The 19,767-nt window shown below is 34.3% G+C and overlaps 1 protein-coding gene across 3 annotated transcripts in view; it reads right to left on the bottom strand.

Moving 5' to 3' along the window:
• LOC132108231 (cell adhesion molecule DSCAM-like) overlaps positions 1–19,767 on the bottom strand; it is a 140,432-nt gene that overhangs the window by 103,866 nt on the left and 16,799 nt on the right. For all 3 annotated transcript variants that reach the window (XM_059514878.1, XM_059514876.1, XM_059514877.1), the window contains exons 2-3: positions 18,479–18,796; positions 17,377–17,523 (exon numbers count right to left, since the gene is read on the bottom strand). In XM_059514878.1, the coding sequence (XP_059370861.1) occupies positions 17,377–17,523; positions 18,479–18,796 (465 nt within the window). The remainder of the gene's footprint in view (positions 1–17,376; positions 17,524–18,478; positions 18,797–19,767) is intronic.

Here is a 19,767-nt window from a genome sequence, read left to right as displayed (position 1 = left end):
AAAATAAAATAAAATAAAATAAAATAAAATAAAATAAAATAAAATAAAATAAAATAAAATAAAATAAAATAAAATAAAATAAAATAAAATAAAATAAAATAAAATAAAATAAAATAAAATAAAAATGAAAATAAAATAAAATAAAATTTGTTTTGTCCAGAGTGTAATTTTCTTTTTCAGTGTACTTCAACAGAGCCATGTCTCTATGAAGTAAATGTCTAATATAGTAACTAATCTAATCAAAATAAAATAAAATAAAATAAAATAAAATAAAATAAAATAAAATAAAATAAAATAAAATAAAATAAAATAAAATTTGTTTTGTCCAGAGTGTAATTTTCTTTTTCAGTGTACTTCAACAGAGCCATGTCTCTATGACATTCTGGTTTCTGCTGTAAATATGGTATTTTTCTGTATTCTGTAGCTCTGTGTCTCGTCTAGACTTTCACAAAGTATGTCAACAACTCAAACTGCGGTTTCCAACAGATTTTCAAAGTCTGCAATAAAAAGTCAGGGATTTCAATATAAACTCAAAGATTGCTAAACAAACTATCTGAGCTATGGTATTCACATAAATTTCTTGCTTCTAATGTAAATTAAAAACTGTAATGTTCAGGTCAATTTGTATTTCTCCCAAAAGATGTTGGAGCTGTGAAAAACCTCACCAAGTCTGGTTGCTAGGTTTCCTCTGAGCATGCAGATGTCATACCTGTTTTCATGTGAACTCTCCTTTAATTGCTCCATGAAAGCTCTTGATGAACGATAATAATCTTGATAATGATCTGTCCACCTCTACAAAAATGTTATGTGATCTCTCGTTATTTTAGTTGTATGCGCTTATTAATGGGTTTTCTCTTCACTTATATTTCGGTGATATTTTCTAAGAGCTCAGATTATGGATTAGGTGGGATTATGCAAAGGAGTCTGCACATGCACGCTTATCATGCTTATTTCTTTGTCCTCTCAATGATATTCATGCAAATTCCCGCAGTGCCATATCTTTGCTCACAGCTGCCAACTGGAACTAAAGGATTATGCAAGCAGCTTCAACAAGCAAATAGATTTCACCCACTTCAGAAGAATCACTAGTTATGTTGCTCTCCATCTGTCTGTGAGCCATGGTGTGGGGGGGGGGGTTATTTTAAAAGTGTTTGGGTGTCTTGGGTAAAGTGACTGCGCTATTAATGAACAATAAGGTAAATTATTTCAATGGCTCTAACAGCTAGTTTTTGTCATAGAGGAAATAACATTCAGTAATAATCAGATAAAGACCACTGGAGTAATCATATTTGTATTCACAGGTATTTATATGTTTAGATAAACACTTAAAGGGTTTATTGTCCTGACAGCATCTACAACAAAACCGCTTTAGAGATGTGAAAACTTTTACAAATCCTCAGAACCACAATTTCAAGAATGTTTCATGTAAAAGTGTACAAATTTGTCACTAAAACTGTTTATATTTAAAAGATATTTACATCAGTACATTAATGTGTTTCAGTCTATAAACAGTCAGTATGATGTCTGTACTTAAAATACATTTTTATGTAGGAGCCAAATACCTTATTGTGAAAACAGATACAGAAAAGGCAAGAAAGGGTCATCTACTGTTCAGGCAGACTCATGCAGAGTGGATTTGACCTAATAACCCAGCAATTATCAGGAATTAGCTCTAATAGCTATCAGCACAGAGCTATGAAGAGAACACTGGGAGTTTTTTTAAAGCCACACTAATGGCATGTCTAGACGTGGATGGTGATTTACTATATATGTACACACTGTTTCTTCTGTGCATTTAAATACACCAATGTAATATATATATATATAGTACAGACCAAAAGTTTGGAAACATTACTATTTTTAATGTTTTTGAAAGAAGTTTCTTCTGCTCATCAAGCCTGCATTTATTTGATCAAAAATACAGAAATTTTTTTTTACCTTATTTTTTTAATATTGTGATATATTATTACAATTAAAAATAATTGTTTTTAAATTTATTATACTTTAAATTATCATTTATGTGATGCAAAGCTGAATTTTTAGGATCATTATCACATGATCCTTTAGAAATCATTCTAATATGATGATTCATTATCAAAGTTGGAAACAGTTCTGCTGCTTAACATTTTTTTAGAACATGTGATACTTTTTTAGGATACTTTGATGAATAAAAAGTAAAAAAAAAAAAAAAGAAGCTATGTTTTTAAAATATAAATATTTTGTAATAACAATATACACTACTGGTCAGTAATTTGGGGTCAGTATTTTTTTTTCTTTCTTTTTCTTTAAATAAAATCAATACTTTTATTCAGCAAGGATGTGTTAAATTGATAAAAAGTGATAGTAAAGAAAATATATTATTAGAATATATATTATTAGAATTTTTTTATTATTTTGAATAAATGCTGTTCTTTTTAACCTTTTATTGATCAAATATATTAGACAGCAGAACTGTTTCCAACACTCATAATAAATCAGAATATTAGAATGATTTCTAAATGATCATGTGATAGACTGGATGTTACATTTGACACTGAAGGCTGGAGTAATCACAGGAATAAATTATTTTTTATCACAGGAATAAATTATTTTTTAAAAGTATATTCAAATAGAAAACTATTATTTTAAGTTGTAATAATATTTCACAATATTACTGTTTTTTCTGTATTTTTGATCAAATAAATGCAGGCTTGATGAGCAGAAGAAACTTCTTTCAAAAACATTAAAAATAGTAATGTTTCCAAACTTTTGGTCTGTACTGTATATATATATATATATATATATATTTGAAGGGTAACTAACTTTACATTCCTAAAATAAAAAGTCACACTAAATGACTATAAATAAATGACTGAGCAGTGTAACGCTGTCACTGGGGTGGAACCTTTACAAAAGGTACATATTTTTACCTAAAGGATCCAGTTTGGTACCATAAAGGAACATTTTATTACTGAAAGTGTACCTATTAGAAGTGTAATTTTGTACAGCTTTTGTGCCTTTATTTCTGAAAGTGCATAGAGAGTATCACACCATCACCATTAAAAAATATCAAAAGGGGTGATGATTACCCATCATACATGATCGTACATGATCTCCTTTGGGCACAATAGCAGTAGCACTTGTGGAAAAAAAGGATTTGCATAACAATTCTTAAATGATAAAGTATGACTTTAAATCTGGATTCTAATTTGATTTGTGATAATGCTAGCAGATGTTAAATGGCAGAACTGGTAACAACTGATTCATCAGATGTTGTTTATTTTTAGTATTATAATTTTTTCTCAACTATAACAGGTTACAGTTATAATAGTTTTTTAATTAAATTACATAATTCCATTGCATGTAACTAGTTACTCCCCAACACTGTCTGTACCATGGACCATGGTACCTCATAGTATGATTTTGTAACCCTAACTATGAGGTCGGGAGGGGGACATTCTAACAGTCTAATTAATTGCATCACTTTTAATTACACCAGACATTCCAGCGGTTACCCTTTCCCAAAATAGTTCTCAAATGCCTTCAAAAAAAAAGCAATGAAAGTTGTGACAGAGAACAAACATAACCCGCCTTACCCTAACAAGTTGTTCATGGAATTATTTGGCTTAAGACAACTAGTATGGAATCAACAGCCATCTGTAATACTCATGTGAGTGTTTTTATGTCCCTGAGGAATAAGTATTAATTAGCAGTTATTTAGAAAAGGAGGGTGCAGAGGCAGCATCGCCATGGGACAATTCCATATGAGACACACATATTAGCCAGAGGCCTGGTTGATTCAGATGCTGGGGTAGTTTACTCCCAAACCAGTCAGGAAAGCAGTCTAGTCCCATCCGCACCCCATTTCCCATGTGTAAAGACTGTTTGATCAAGACTTTTTATATCAGGACAAACTGTTATATCTGGCACCCTGCAAAAATGTTCAACTTTCTTAAACCATCACCCTCCAGGTTTTGAGTAAAGTCAATTTGGCTAGAAAATAATAGATTAACCGCATATATTGTTATTATGTTAGTGAATAGTTATAACTTGCTGACTGTACTGCATAATGCAGGGATAATTTCTTTGTCCTTTAGAAAACAATGCTTAAACATTGGAAAAAAAGGGAATTTATGTTGACTGAATAATTGTTAAAATAATTTAAATGGAAAAATAAAAATAAAGGAAGGCATTTTCTTTTACAAAATCTTAAATAACAATATATGCTTCAAAGATAAAAACAAAAAAATATTATATTTAGACATAATAGATATTATGTGAGAACAATATCAACTGTCACCATTAAACTACTTCAAACAGATGAAAATCCAGATGTTGTAACAATATATTAACTATATTATAATATAATAAAGTTCATCAACATAATGATTAAGCTTTTTTTACAGTGTAACAATAACATTTCTCAATGAAAACAATGCTTCAGTGCTACAAGATATAAAATATATATAAATATCTAAAATCATCTGATACCTTTAAATAAATTAAAATTTAAAAATAAACAGACCTGTGGAAAAATGTTCACATTCAGAAGCATAATTTCAGAGATAATCACGTTGTCGTTATTATTACGATTAATAATAATAATTTTAAAAAGCCACCATTAACTGTTGATACAGCTTTTAAATACCATTTTAGATAATATGTGTGATTGTGATGTGTTGAGCAGCCATGAGAGTGTGAGACGCTGAATGTTGATTCTAGCTTTGAGAAACAGACAACAATTACATTTGCCCTGGGAGGATGGAGAAACCTGACCATGTTGCCATGGCAACACAAGTACAGCAGAAAGTAATGGGAAAATCGATTCCAAATTTTTTCCTCTCTCTCTCTCTCTCTCTCTCTCTCTCTCTCTCTCCCTCTCTCTCCCTCTCTCTCTCTCTCTCTCTCTCCCTCTCTCTCTCTCTCTCTCTCTCTCTCTCCCTCTCTCTCTCCCTCTCTCTCTCTCTCTCTCTCTCTCTCTCTCTCTCCCTCTCTCTCTCTCTCCCTCTCTCTCTCTCTCTCTCTCTCTCTCTCTCTCTCTCCCTCTCTCTCTCTCTCTCTCTCTCCCTCTCTCTCTCTCTCTCTCTCTCTCTCTCTCTCTCTCTCTCTCATTTCAGCACAACCAGCAATAGAATTCCTCTTCATTCTGATGTATTCTGAATACCATAATTGATCGTTTTAAATACAACAGACACATATCAAATTCCAAGAAGCAGCTGCATGGAACAAGTAAGAGAGTGATGTAGTTTGTTAAAGGCTTGCATTTGATAAAATAAAACAGAGTGAATTGCTCCTCTCCTTTTCTTACATCAACACAAACACACACACAAACAGAGCTGAATTCATGTGATAAGCAAATGCTGCCATTGTAATTGGTAATTGGTTGTAATTAACCACTCAACACAAACTGGGGGTTGGGGGGGGGGGGGGTTGAAGATTTTTTTTTTGAAAATGAGTTTTGAAGATTTTTTGTCACTGTGTAAAAGCAATTTTTACAAGGTATTACATTGCTGTTTATTTGTATTATTATCTAAAATAACTGTTTTATACAAAAATATTTTATCATGAGATTGAATCAACATTTGACTGATTACATTATACCAACAAAGTTCATTTCTGTTGGTCAGATCAGGTATCTGCCTTTTTTTTCTACAAACCCCATTCCCAAAAGTTGGGTCACTGTACAAATTGTGAGTAAAAAAGGATTTATGTACAAGGAATGATTTCTGAATAATTTACAAATCTTATAAACTTATATTTTATTCATAATATAATATAGATATCAAATGTTGAAATTGAGACATTTTGAAATGTCATGCCAAATATTGGCTCATTTTGATTTCATAAGAGCTACACATTCCAAAAAAGTTGGGACAGGTAGCAATAAGAGGCCGGAAAAAGTTAAATGTACATATAAGGAACAGCTGGAGGACCAATTTGCAACTTATTAGGTCAATTGGGAACATGATTGGGAATAAAAAGAGCCTCTCAGAGTGGCAGTGTCTCTCAGAAGTCAAGATGGGCAGAGGATCACCAATTCCCCCAACGCTGCGGCGAAAAATAGTGGAGCAATATCAGAAAGGAGTTTCTCAGAGAAAAATTGTAAGTTTGAAGTTATCATCATCTACAGTGCATAATATCATCTGAAGATTCAGAGAATCTGGAACAATCTCTGTGCGTAAAGGTCAAGGCCGGAAAACCATACTGTATGCCGTGATCTTCGGGCCCTTAGATGACACTACATCACATACAGGAATGATACTGTAATGGAAATCACAACATGGGCTCAGGAATACTTCCAGAAAACATTGTCGGTGAACACAATCAACCGTGCCACCATCAATGCTGAAAGGTAGATCCAAGTTCTAGAACAACATATGCTCCCATCTAGACGTTGTCTCTTTCAGGGAAGATCTTGCATTTTCCAACATGACAATACCAGACCACATACTGCATCAATTACAACATCATGGCTGCGTAGAAGAAGGATCCGGGTAATGAAATGGCCAGCCTGCAGTCCATAGAAAACATTTGGCACAGCATAAAGAGAACGATGTGACAAAGAAGACCTAAGACAGTTGAGCAACTAGAAACCTGTATTAGACAAGAATGAGAACACATTCCTATTCCTAAACTTGAGCAACTTGTTTCCTCAGTCCCCAGACGTTTGCAGACTGTTATAAAAAGAAGAGGGGATGCCAGACGGTGGTAAACATGGCCTTGTCCCAACTGTTTTTAGATGTGTTGATGCCATCAAATTTAAAATCAACTTATTTTTCCCTTAAAATGATACATTTTCTCAGTATGTTGTATTCTGAATAAAATATTGAAATTTGAAACTTCCACATCATTTCATTCTGTTTTTATTCACAATTTGAACAGGGTCCCAACTTTTTTGGAATTGGACTTGTACATCACATGATGCTTTGTGCGAATTATGGGAGTAACTTCTACTACACTGTAAAAAATAAGCAAAAAATAAGCCGCTCCATGAACACAATAATAATGATTTACATAAATTACAAATATGATGAACACTGAGGTGAGTTTATTCTACTTCAACCATCCATCATTAAAAGGAAATTTAAAAGTGTAAAAACATTAACAAATCACTTTCAGCTTACTATGAATTACAATTATGCCTGCAATAATATCATGCATGTGCTAAATATCACTGGGGTAATATGTGTATATTATGTAACATAGGTTGACTTAATCAAACATTTTATTAATGATTAACAATGAGTGATAATTTTTTTTAATGATTTCCATCCTTTTAAAAGATATCCAATATTGTATTTGCCTGCTTTAGAAACGTTCCAGTAAAGTATTTCTATAGGGATTAGAAGTGAAAAGGGGAGACAATTACATTTTAAAGCATCTACGTGAAAACAAGCCTGAAAAGAAGCGTGAAGATTTGGATTTGGGTTGAAAACGATTCTCAGTGCATTCCAGTTAATTATGCTTGGGATATATTATAAATTAAATCGGGAGAGCAGGTCACAGATGCGCAGTATATGTTGTCTTTTTTCAAATATAGTTACAGTAGAATACAAAGATAAAATGGAAATAATGAGGAGGGTAAAAAATGCAGAGGATTGAGAAGAACATGTACCTCTTTTGGTTATACTATGTCACATTAAAATACCAATGAATGAAAAAGTTCAGCTCATTCAGTCAAACTGATGGATAAGGATTATTTGTAGTGCAAATTTAAGATTTAAAAATGATTTATTTCATTCTTTTTGAGTGGAATGTCCCCAAACTGGAAGTGCCTTCCATAATTTAAAAAGCAATGGGCTCAAAAAAAGATAGATAAACAGATCCTTAAAAGAATAGTTTTCCAAAAATGAAAGTTCTGCCATCATTTACTCACCCTCATGTTAATCCAACTTGAATTAATTTAATTCTACTGTAGAACACAAAAAATATATATTTAGAAAAATGTCTCTTATAATGAAATTCAATGCTTTCCGATGGATTTCACTGCATGGACAAAAACATATTTGTGTGTGTGTGCGTGTGTGTGTAATATATATATATATTTTCTTTCCAGAATATCTAACACCGACAAAGTCATTTGTAATTTTACAGTGACTTTGTGTCATGTTGTTTAAAATTAGGCAGTATTCAGTGTGTATTAAGCTATTATTCCAATCTGAACTATGATTTAACATGCTGGTTGTTAAGAGGGATCTTCAGAAACGAAATGGCTCAAGACTGATGGTTAACATGGTAAACATGGAAGAAGAAGACGGAAGGTCAAACAAGACAGCTGAGAGTTATGGCTGAGGGATGCCTCCACCGCACACAGACAGCAGTGCAGGGACTGATTATTCTCATCCGTACAGAGAATTCATTAGAGAGAAAGATTTTAAATGCATTTTAATTCATGGGGTGTAAGGTTGTAAATATTTGCTCTTACAATGATTCAATTGAATTATTATTCTCTATTAAAGGGGTCATGAATTTAGAAATCTGAATTCCCTTGATCTTTTGACATAAAAATGGCACTGTATACAAAAACATCCTGTAAGTTTTAGAACTCCAAAAATCCTTTTTAGTGCAAAAACAGCTTTTATTGAAACCAAGCTACCATAATGGCTCCGTTTCATATTACCGAGGACATGTACAGGACAGTAGGACATGATAGTGGAAGACTGTCCCTACAGAAGATCAACGCCTACTTCTACATAACTGCCTCTTCAGCCCACCCATGATTCACACCTATAGCAGGAGGTGAGTAACACAACACAGGATTACTTGTGCAATAAAATGATAGATTCCTTTAAAGTTTAAAAGGCGTAGTGCAATGCAAAGCTGTGGAAAAACAGTCTATGATCCTAAAACCCTGCTGAACCTAAAACACTGATCCTCACGATTCAAAAATAAGCCATACAGTACAAACAAACAATGACCATATCTACGACATTAACAAATCAACAGCAACAAACAAATCCTTTTTTCTGAGAAGCTTTGAGTGCCTTTTCATGCTTTTAGACGTCAGCAGACCATTCAATTCAAAGATGAGACAGGAAGCGGCACTCAGACCTCCAGAAGTACCTCTGCACCTGTACATATGGACTATCTCCACCACGGCCCAAAACACCTGCCAGCATCCTCCTCCAGCAATGGGGCGAGACAGACCCTATTCCAGGGCACCTGGGGGAAAAACCAGGCCAAATCTACAGGCGTTTATAAACTGAAATTAATTGGTCGTTCCGTCCGTAATTAGCTCATGCCACACTTATTACTAATCTGTCATTTGGAACGCTGCCATTTTATGCCCTGGCCATGGTCCAGTGCGTCTGCATGGAGTTATCCATAAGCTCGGGAAAAGTCCCGTTCTGGGGAGCGAAGCCAAGTGGCAGCATAGCATCCGACGGTAACGAAGCCATCAGCGCTTATTAAAGATTAAGTCTTGCTTAGTCCCCAGTGGCCTGAGCAGACAGTTCGGTAATCATATTCATCCTAAACAGCCTAATCGCTACCATATTGCGCTTATTTATCAGTAAACAGTGAATTAAGAGGGATTAACGGTATCCACGGTTATCTCCTTCGCAATTGTAGGATTTTTTACATATTGTGTGCATTTCCACATAAACTTTTCAAGGAATCAAAAAACGTATTTATTTCAGTAAGGTGATAACAAGAAAGTATTTTTGTATTATATTCTTTTAACTGTATTGTTGCTAATTTTATACAAACAAACAAATACATAAACAAATACTCTGATGTGTCACATGCAAATTTAAATTAATTTTTCCACAACTGATATTTATGGTTGGGTTTAAACAAAACCTTTGGTAATTAATATTAATCAAAATACATGTACAAAATACAAAATACTATCATCAATGCTGAAAACAGGGGTTTTTTTTTTAAATAAGATAATTTGATGAATATACACAATTTATCTGAAATAGAAAGCTTTTGTAACTTTATCCATTACTGGGTCATTTTTTTTCAGAAGAAATTACAGAATATTACTTTTATTCAGCAAGGAGGCATTCAGTTGATCAAAAGTGACAGTAAAGACATTTATAATGTTACAAAATTCTGTTTCTGTTTCAGCTAAACGCTTTTAAACTCTCTATTTATCAAAGAAAAATCAGCGTATTAGAATGATTTCTGAAGGATCATGTGACACTGAATACCGGAATCATGATACTGAAAATTCAGTGTTACCATCAGATGAATAAATTGCATGTTTAAATAATGTTTTTTTTTTTTTCTTCTGTATTTTGAGACCAAATAAATGAAGCAGAAGAGACTTCTCTTAAATACATTTTAAAAATCATTTCAATCTAAAACGTTGCATGTCCTAATGCAAAACCTGCAGAGAATGATAGTTCCAGTTATATCAACATCAAAAATAATTTTCAAGTACCTGACTGGTAGTCTTGCATAATGTAATTTCATTAAGATTGCAAATTTTAAGAATCCAATTAAACAAAAGCGAAGAAGTCAAGTTTAAGAGAGAAACTTTGTTGTTAGATCACAAATAGTATGATTAAGTACTTTTTAGCTTTTTACAACTTAATTTCACTACAAACCAAATTAGCTTTAACAGTAAAATTTTGGCTTTTCACTAAAACTAAAAACATTCACGAGACAATAATGGGTTATTTAATATAAGACAGGAATATTTTCTTTGAAAACATTAAAGATTGTTGAAATTGTCTTTTTAAAACGTAATATTTTATCCTATAAAGGAAAAATCACATTCAATTGTTTTCATTTTTGTGTTTTGTTTTTTTTTTGACCAATGATTTATTTATTTATTTTAAGTGTACGTATGTGCAATGCCAAAGTTCGGTAATATAAAAACCAACACCCTAACCATTTCTTTAGGTACACCGCACACTTAAAGGAGACATCAGAAAACCGATACCTCTCTCTCTCTCTCTCTCTCTCTTTGTATTCCCTAAACGTTCACCAGCACTCATGCTGCAAATGCACAAATGCATCCTTCAGCTTATGCTCCCATAATTCTCAGTGGCAGCTGTGTGATTAATGTACATAGCTATTGATTTTTTTAGGTCCTTTTTTACCTCCTCTACACTATATCCTTCTTTTTTTCCCCTCTTTCTCTCTCTTTCTCTGACGTATTTTGTGTGATGAAAGCAAGGGTTGCGAAGCAGAATTGTAAGTTTTTTTTTTTTTAAAGCAATACACATACAGCTCACATCACAGTTACTGCTGCAGATACATTTTATCTGGATGACACAATGATATCACAAATTAGATTACTAATGATCCGCTCTTCTAGTGAACTGGCCTTTGTTGTAATCAGTCAAAAAACAGCAGTTCTGGGCTGATGTGATGCTTGAGAGATGACCTGTTCTGTTCTTCAGCTGTGACCCAATTTTCTTACAACATATACAATATCTGACTGAATGACTTACAGTAGAAATGGATATAAAAGTGTGCAATTTCTGTCTTATTTATTTATTTATTTATTTATTTATTTATTCAGACACCAGAAATAGGTAGACCCATCCAAAGCTCACATTATCACTTGAGTCAGAAATCAAAACAATAGGTTGAAAATGGGCTGCCACATTGTTTATTTCAGGATTGCACTTGGAATAATTTAAGTAAATAGATTTTTTTAAGGAAGTCGAAATGTAGTGAACATTAAACACCACAATAGCAATTGGCAGAACAAAACTATTTAAACCAAATCAACATCAAAATCAGCAAATAGAACTTAAATTTGACAAATTATATTACTGCAAAAAGGGGTCATATTATACATGTTTTGTTGTTTATTTTTTTCTGAGGTTGTATAATGACAGTAGCTCAGGTTGAAAAAAAAATCAGATTTTTTTCAGACACCTTCAACATTTCTCACATTATCAGAGTTTATTTGCTATAGTGTCGAAAATGGTAATGAAATATATGACAAGCATTAAACTGTGTCAGAACAAATTCATCTTGATAATGCCATCCTTCTGTTAGGCTACATTTAGGCTACAAATCAGTTAGGTTGAATCATTTGACAGTTGTCCTCTGTTAAATTTAAGTTCACATTTAGATAATACCAATTTAGGTCAACCAATTAGCAAGCAATGCTACATTTTGTTCAGTCTGTAGTTTAAAAAGCATTAGCAATTAATGAAAAAAACACTTCTGCAAAAATATTTAATTTTAATAATATTTATTTATTTTTAGCCAGAGCTACTGTTATGACTTAGAAATATACAGTATGGTAGTTAAGAGGATTAAAGCCATGAGAAACCTTTACTCCATTTCTCCTACAGCAATGAGAGAGGTTTCAGGGGAGCTGTCCAGCATAGAACATTTGCTATACACACAAAGAGAAGGTAGAGCAGAGAAACAGAGAGAGAGAGAGAGGCTTACATTTATCTTTCTCCTCTAGCTTCAGCCTGTAAGCCTGGTGCTTCACCATCTCCAACTTAATCTGCAGGCTAGAGAAAGATGAAAGGAGTGTGGGTTTGTTCTAATGAGAATGGCTCCCAGCAGCAGCGGCAGTCACTGACACTGTCTCTGGCCCCAGCCGCACTCACTCAAACATGGCGCTGGCTTTTCAACATGTCTGACCGCCCCTCTGCTCTTTAGATTTTCTATAGGCAGCGGCAGTTGCACAGAGGAGTCCATGGCATTGATATTCCTCCCTCCACTCTTGTGCTTAGTATTTATACCAGTTTTATGCTTTTACAGGTCAGATTCTGATATATGAATGTAGGAACTGATCTGAAATTAAATTTTACTATGATTTTTGTTCCAGTTATATTCATATTACCAGTGTTTACAGCTACAAAGTGAAGGTTATGAAATAGCCTTCGTGGTTGACATAATGTTGGTTTAAATATAAGGACTGAGCAATAGTGGAAATAATCATTTATTATTTAATGGTGTTTGCTGAGGCACTATTATTGCTCATACTTACAGCTAAGGATTTGAACATACTTCCAAATCTAGGTTTTTAACTTTTGTGCTAAAATCATGAATATCATTTCAGATTGAGTGGTTTGTTGAGTAGAGATGTGCTGTCACAATAGATTTCGTATTTCTAAATAAGTGATCAGCAGTGCTGGGTACTAACTGATTACGTTTAATCTGGATTACATAATCAGATTCCAAAAATTAAGTTCTTGTAATTCCATTAAATTCCAGTTTTTTTACAACTCAATCAGAGTACAATTACTTTTCTATTGATTTCATGATTGCATATTATTCACACAATAGCAATAAATTATTCAGAGTTTATTGATTCTCCCCAATTCTTCTTTTTCATCTTTTAAAAACACATTAATTTGTATTTGAATTATCATTCAGAGTGTTATTTAATCATCTATTAATATGTCTTTGGAAGGCTTTTGTCTTTCAAACACATTAAAATACATAAATTCATGTGTTTTTCTTATTTACAAGTAATACAGAGATTCCCAAACATTTATGTATTTATTTGTTTATTTATTTATTTAGTTATGTCAGCCAGACATCGTTCACCTAATAAATTTACTAATTAAAATAAATATTGAGATTTAAGTTAATAGTTAACACATTTGTATGCCACGGTTCCATAAAGTCGGTTAATGGTCATAAGACATGCAGGCAAATGAGTAAAATATTTACTTAAACTGTTTAAAATATGATTTATTTTAAATCAGTTTTGGGAAACAATTATGGTAAAATCCATAGATAATGACTAAAGTTATGGTATTAAGAAACCCTCTAGCAACCACTAAGAACACCATAGTAACCACTTAGCAATGCCCTAGCAACCTTCCACAATACCTTAGCAACCAAACAGCAATACACTAAACATTATGTATGCATAAGCACCATTCACCTTATATATATATATATATATATATATTCAAATAAATATCGTAAAAGTAATTTCTTATAAATGTAAGTGATATATTAAAACTCCCATTCAGACGGCATAGTATGTTGAATGACCTCAAAGCCAACCAACCCACTGGCTAAAACACTGACACACTGAAGTACCATGGCTGAAATGATTCATACATTATCCAGTTAGCATCTTAATCGTCAATCCACAACGGCACCTTAAAAGATTAACTCATCAACGCATTTGCAAATGCAAACTCTCAATATTTACGGCAACGACCCATTAGAAACAGACCATTAAGTAAGTAAAGTGCATGTGGTTGTGATTTCCCCTCTAACCGCGCTGGAAGGGAAAGTGAATTGAGCTTAATGGTTTGACAAATGTCAGTGAATGTCAGCCATGAGAGAGGGACACTTCTGTAGCCATGAAGTAAACTGTAATGAGAAAAGCCAAAGGCAAAGTGCTGTAAAAAATGATAGCGGGACCAAAGTTTAGCACAAATTCAACAAGCTGCGCACAGTATGGTTATTAGAGGAGCTGTCAGTTTCTAAACGATCTGAGTAACAGGGGTCGGAGTCAAAAACGTTTCTTTCATGTGTGTAGCCGATATGACAAGCCTTTAAATGGGAGGGGCTAAAATATTACAGGACTTGATGTCATCAAAAAGGGATGAAAATTCTGTTATTAATTACTTTTTCTCATGCCGTTCCAAACTTGTAAGACCTCCATTCATCTTCGGAACACAAACAAAGGTATTTTTGATCCATCAGCACTCAATCCAAGAGCTCCCTGAACCTCAATAGACAGCAAGGGTCCTACCACAATCAAGGCACAGAAACTTATTAAGGACGTCGTTAAAATGCATGGTCCACGTGACATCAGTGGTTCAAGTATAATTTTACGAAGCTACAAGAATACTTTCTGTATGCACAAAAAACTAAAATAACGACCTAATTCAACAATTTCTTCTCTTCCGAGGCATAACATAAATAAAAAATAAAATAAAAATAATTAAATAAATAAATGGGATCATAACTGAGAACTTCGTGCCCAAATTTGTCCACAAATGAAAAATTAAGGGCTGCTATACGAATGATGCTTGGGGGTTAAGGCACACTACTACTGCTACACTTTTTATGACCACAGCTTTCTTTTTTTGGTTGACTGTAAACAGGGAATGTGTATAATGAAAGTAAATCTGATTCATTTTAATTTCAGTTGACTTCATCCCTTCAGTCACTAAAACAAGATCAAATGGGTGAACCAATAGATAAAAGGTCTGCATGCAGACAAGATGACAAAAGAAATCTGGCCACCATCAATATTCAGTAGTGAAATCCCTGAAATACATACAAAAACATTAGGACCGGTTCCGTGCTCTGGACACTCACAGAGAAAGAGACACTCACAAACGCACACACATGGGCCCTTTCACCTGCACAGCCTTTCATCTCTTTATTACAGCTGTCAATTGTTTATCAAAAGCCGGGAGAGGACGGATCCACAGCCATGAATTTGAAAGCGCACACAGAAAGGTCCGTTTTAAAATGCATGACAGGTTAATGGTAAGTTAGAGTATCATTAGGCCCCGTTCATTCACATTTAAAACAGGCCCTCGCTTCAAATGACTAGGGAGCAGTCTTTATTTTGAGAGGTAATTCATATTGTAATTATATTTTCAATCACAGTTCATTAATTAAGACAAGTCCCACTCTGTAATCATGCATTTCATCTTCTCTGTGATTTGCGGGACAATCTCCAGTGTTAGCCAGAATTATAGGACCGGAATAGCTCGCGTGTCCGCTCCGAACACTGATTTATGCTAAGCAGACAAGAGAAAAGAGATCGAATGCTTCATGCTAACAGCACAATAGTTCTGCTCTGATGTACAGTATTTTACGTGGCAATCCTGATCTACAATTTCAAACGGATTTTCAAAACAGCAATTTCAAAACAGCCAACAATTTTGCAACAAAAGTGTCAGTATATACTTAAGGAAATTAATTTTTCCCCCAGTGAAGCAGGACAAAGTAGTTGTATTTCAGAATACTCCTGTGATCAATGTATTTTCACTGATTGACATAGTTTGAGGTTGAGAAATGCCTGTAAATTCTTAAAAAAAAAATGTAAAGCTCAAAATCTGAAGAAACACATCCAGTTACATCTGGGATATAACATTTAAAAAGCTGCTAGGACAAGAAAACTAAATATCTTTCACTGCAGTTTTGGAGCAATGGGGTGACCAGTAAAATGCCTTGCTTGCACTGTGTTCGTCTATGAAAATGCATTTTCTTCCATATGTTTTCCATGTAAAAAAATAAAATAAAAAAAAGTTATGTTGGAATTGATTGTACCCACCAAGAACTCAATGGATTTCAAACTCATGTCCCCTTTTGGGACATGGAGGCAGACCCAAGAGTAATCTTGACATATCCTAAGTCTATATTTACTTGCATTAAATTAATATTGGAAATATTTTATAAAGGATTCTATAGCTAAAGCTATAGCCTAAAACAATGTCTCAGTAACTACCGGTTAACAGCCACTTCAAGTAAATACCTGCATTTGATGCAACAACACAACAGTGTCCCAGAGATTCAACGGTATCCCAGATAATTGTGTGCTGACTGTTCATTTGTTTGTTGTTGGTATTTTATGAAATACATGTGGTAATTTTGCAACATGTATTTGAACAACTAATCTAATCCCCAAAGAGCCAATCTTCATGCTGACCACACCACCAACAACAATTATTTGCAAAATCTGGTTGGTTTAGAAAAGAATCAAATGCAGGCGAATGCATGCACAAAAATCTCAAAGCCCACTTCTCTGCAAGAGTGAACAATTCTCCAGCTTCATATGCCAGAGAGCTTTCAGCCACACGTCTGTGGTCCTTCATCATTAAATATTTAGCAAGGGATGAGCATTGGATAGATCTAATGCTTCTGACATTTTGCACACAGGTTGATATTGGAATGTTTGTGACTGCATCAGATAAAATGTATCATCTTTATAAATGACACAACAGACCATGTAATTGCAGAACCATTCATAAAGGTATGACGAATATCATGCATAGTATTTCATATTTCACCAACCACACTGGCCTATTACTACCAGAGTGTTACCATGGAAATGTCGTCAGGTAGTCATAAGTGGTGATGTACACTGATTGGTGAGAGAATGGATTTTTCAAAGCTCAATAAAAGCTCTGGTACAAGACGTTTACCATCTGTCACGTCCAGATTCTTTGAATCTATGGACTTCAAATAACTAGTGAATGTACAGTGCTTGATCACCTTTACAGTAGCTTTTGCATGTCTATAGCCACAAACCACACCTGAATGTTCCCTAAATTCTTACATTACTGACAAATCCAGCCAGAGGGTACTAATCGATCACAAACAAACATATACCCTAATGAAAAGTGACCCATTTTGGTTAAGCAAGACACAAATTTAATGCTAGAGAGTGAATGGCGAATAAAAAGGGGGAATAAAAATAAGGCAAAAAAAGGCTTTCATAAGTCTTGCAAGTTTATCAAAAGCAATGCGAGTGATCAGCCCTACCTGAGACAAGCGAGACTGTGTCTTTCTCCCATGATACAACACTGACATACTCCTCTACTGAGGCCGGGATAATGCACTTGAAGACCGCCGTATTCCCTCGCATGACTCTCTGGTCAGCCACCCGCACCGTGTATGGCTCCCGGAATACTGCACTCGAGAGAAAACAGAACTGAAATTACTAACTGAAAGAGTGACTTCTAAGAAAGTATACTCTAACTATATTCTGTTAGAAAGCTAGATGGATACATAGATTCAAATATATTAATATGTATACTAATACTGTATAATATATTAGTAAATAAATTAGTAACTGTGCAATATAAATAATAAAATAAAACTTAAATTTGTGCTATTAATATTTTTATTATTATTTTGCTGGTTGCTTCGGGTGACTGAAATGTACAAAAAGAGATAGCAAAAGAAAGAGAGAGAAAATACACAATGGCCCACAAAAAATGACCCAAATTCCAGCATTGTCTTCTTCACACATGACTGACCTAAGCAAAAAAAAAAACATTAATATTTCAGTGTTTTTCATCTGTCTATATCAGAGCTATCACAGAAGCACAACTATGAGCACTTGTAATATATCATTCTGAGCTGTAGGTAATTTGAAAAAAATCAAAGCTTAGTTTATATGTTCAAATCTAGATTAGTTCTTGATTTTCATTGATTTCTTTGTGTGTGTGTGTGTGTGTGTGTGTGTACCTATTATTTCCTACATTATGGGGACCAAATACATTACCCACACAAGGATAGTAATCCCAGGAATGTTTAACATTTTCCCCATTAGGAAAACAATTTCTAAATGATAACAGTTTTTATCTAAAAATGCAGAGAGTTATCTGTACTAGTGTAGGTTCTGGGATAGGGTAAGGGGATAGAAAATATAGTTTGTACAGCATAAAAATCATAACTATGGAATGTCCCTGTAAAACACGGAAACCAGTGTGTTTCTTTTTACCATTTTTAAGGGGGGGCTGTACAAGAATTAAATAATCATTATGCCATAATAAAAACAAATATTAAAAAAAAATACAAATTATTCCTCACTATAGGTTTCAAGTATTTATTTTTGTTTTATTCTGTTTAGCTGACTGACCGGCCTTGATGTGTAGATCTTGACTCCTGATCTTTCCTGATGGGTTTTCCGCTGTGCAGTAGTATGTATTGTCATTGATTAGGTTACTAAAGCTGGATGGCAGGAAGCCGTAGATCTGCAGCGTGCCATTGGGGTGCACATGGCGGATGCCTGGGACATCGTAGATCTCCTCCCCAGTGGCGAGGTACCAGCGCAGCGTGGCGGGGGGCACGGCCGCGGCAGGACACGGCACCAGTGCCCCTGTGGTGCTGGAGAACACTACCTCTTGCAGAGATGCATTGACAAAATATAAGCTGGAACGTAGATCTTCACCGAAAACTGGAAAGGAAAAGACAAGGACAAGAGTGAGTTCATTTATATGGACGAAGAAGCATTAACGAGTAAAATTAATGTTGGATGTAAAAGTGAAATGTCATTTTTTGATGTTATAGTTTTCTGTTACAGCTTACTATGGAGATATAACTATAAATAAGTCAAGTTTAAAATAAACTGTGATCTACTTTACATTACATTTATTTGAAGTTAATTTGATATATATAGCTGTTTGTTTATTTGAATATTTATATATACAGTACACATGAGCACAAATGCTAACAGTACATAGAAACAGTATTAAAGCTCAGCACTAAGACACACAAGAGAAAATGTGGCATTGCATCATGAAGCTAATCACAACCAAAGAAAAGTTCAAGTTGAATGACTTCCAGCTAATTTTCGGTTTTGCTAATTTTCTCTGTGCTAAATCTCCTCAATGCTGTGCCACAGGCCCTATCTGAGCACCAATCTCCGTTTGGCAGTAAATGGCTCACCAGTGACAGCTGGCAGTGTTTTCCCTCGGGACGAAACATTTTAGCACTTCATAAATTTCTAACAAGGTTTCAAATTGCAGCAGTTTCAACCTTTTCTGAGGATCAGAGGATTCACTCACAAAGCAGAAGGTACACACAGAATATGACATTTATTCATAAACACACGTGCGCCCACATGCTCAGATATAACACTCCAGTTGTTGGCACGCTTGATGAGCAAACACAGACAAGCAAACAAACAAAACCTGCGAACAAGCGCTCATAATGGTGATAATCTTTACTGTGGCAATCTGAGGCATATGGTATCATTCATCAAGTGGCACGCTGAAGCAACCATCTGTTAAAATATCTTGTTTTGCCAGCGAGAGGCTTGGCGGATCGTTTATTCTGATATTAAAGAGTGTGAAAATATTCTGGCCTTTATGCAATAGGAATTTGCTCACTCACTCTTTTGTAAACCAAAGCAATCATTGTTGGTCT

The sequence above is a fragment of the Carassius carassius genome, chromosome 28 (assembly GCF_963082965.1).
Source record: "Carassius carassius chromosome 28, fCarCar2.1, whole genome shotgun sequence".
Classification (NCBI taxonomy): Eukaryota; Metazoa; Chordata; class Actinopteri; order Cypriniformes; family Cyprinidae; genus Carassius; species Carassius carassius.
The sequence above is the reverse complement of the archived record's forward strand: the minus strand, read 5'-3'. Positions and strand labels throughout refer to the sequence as shown.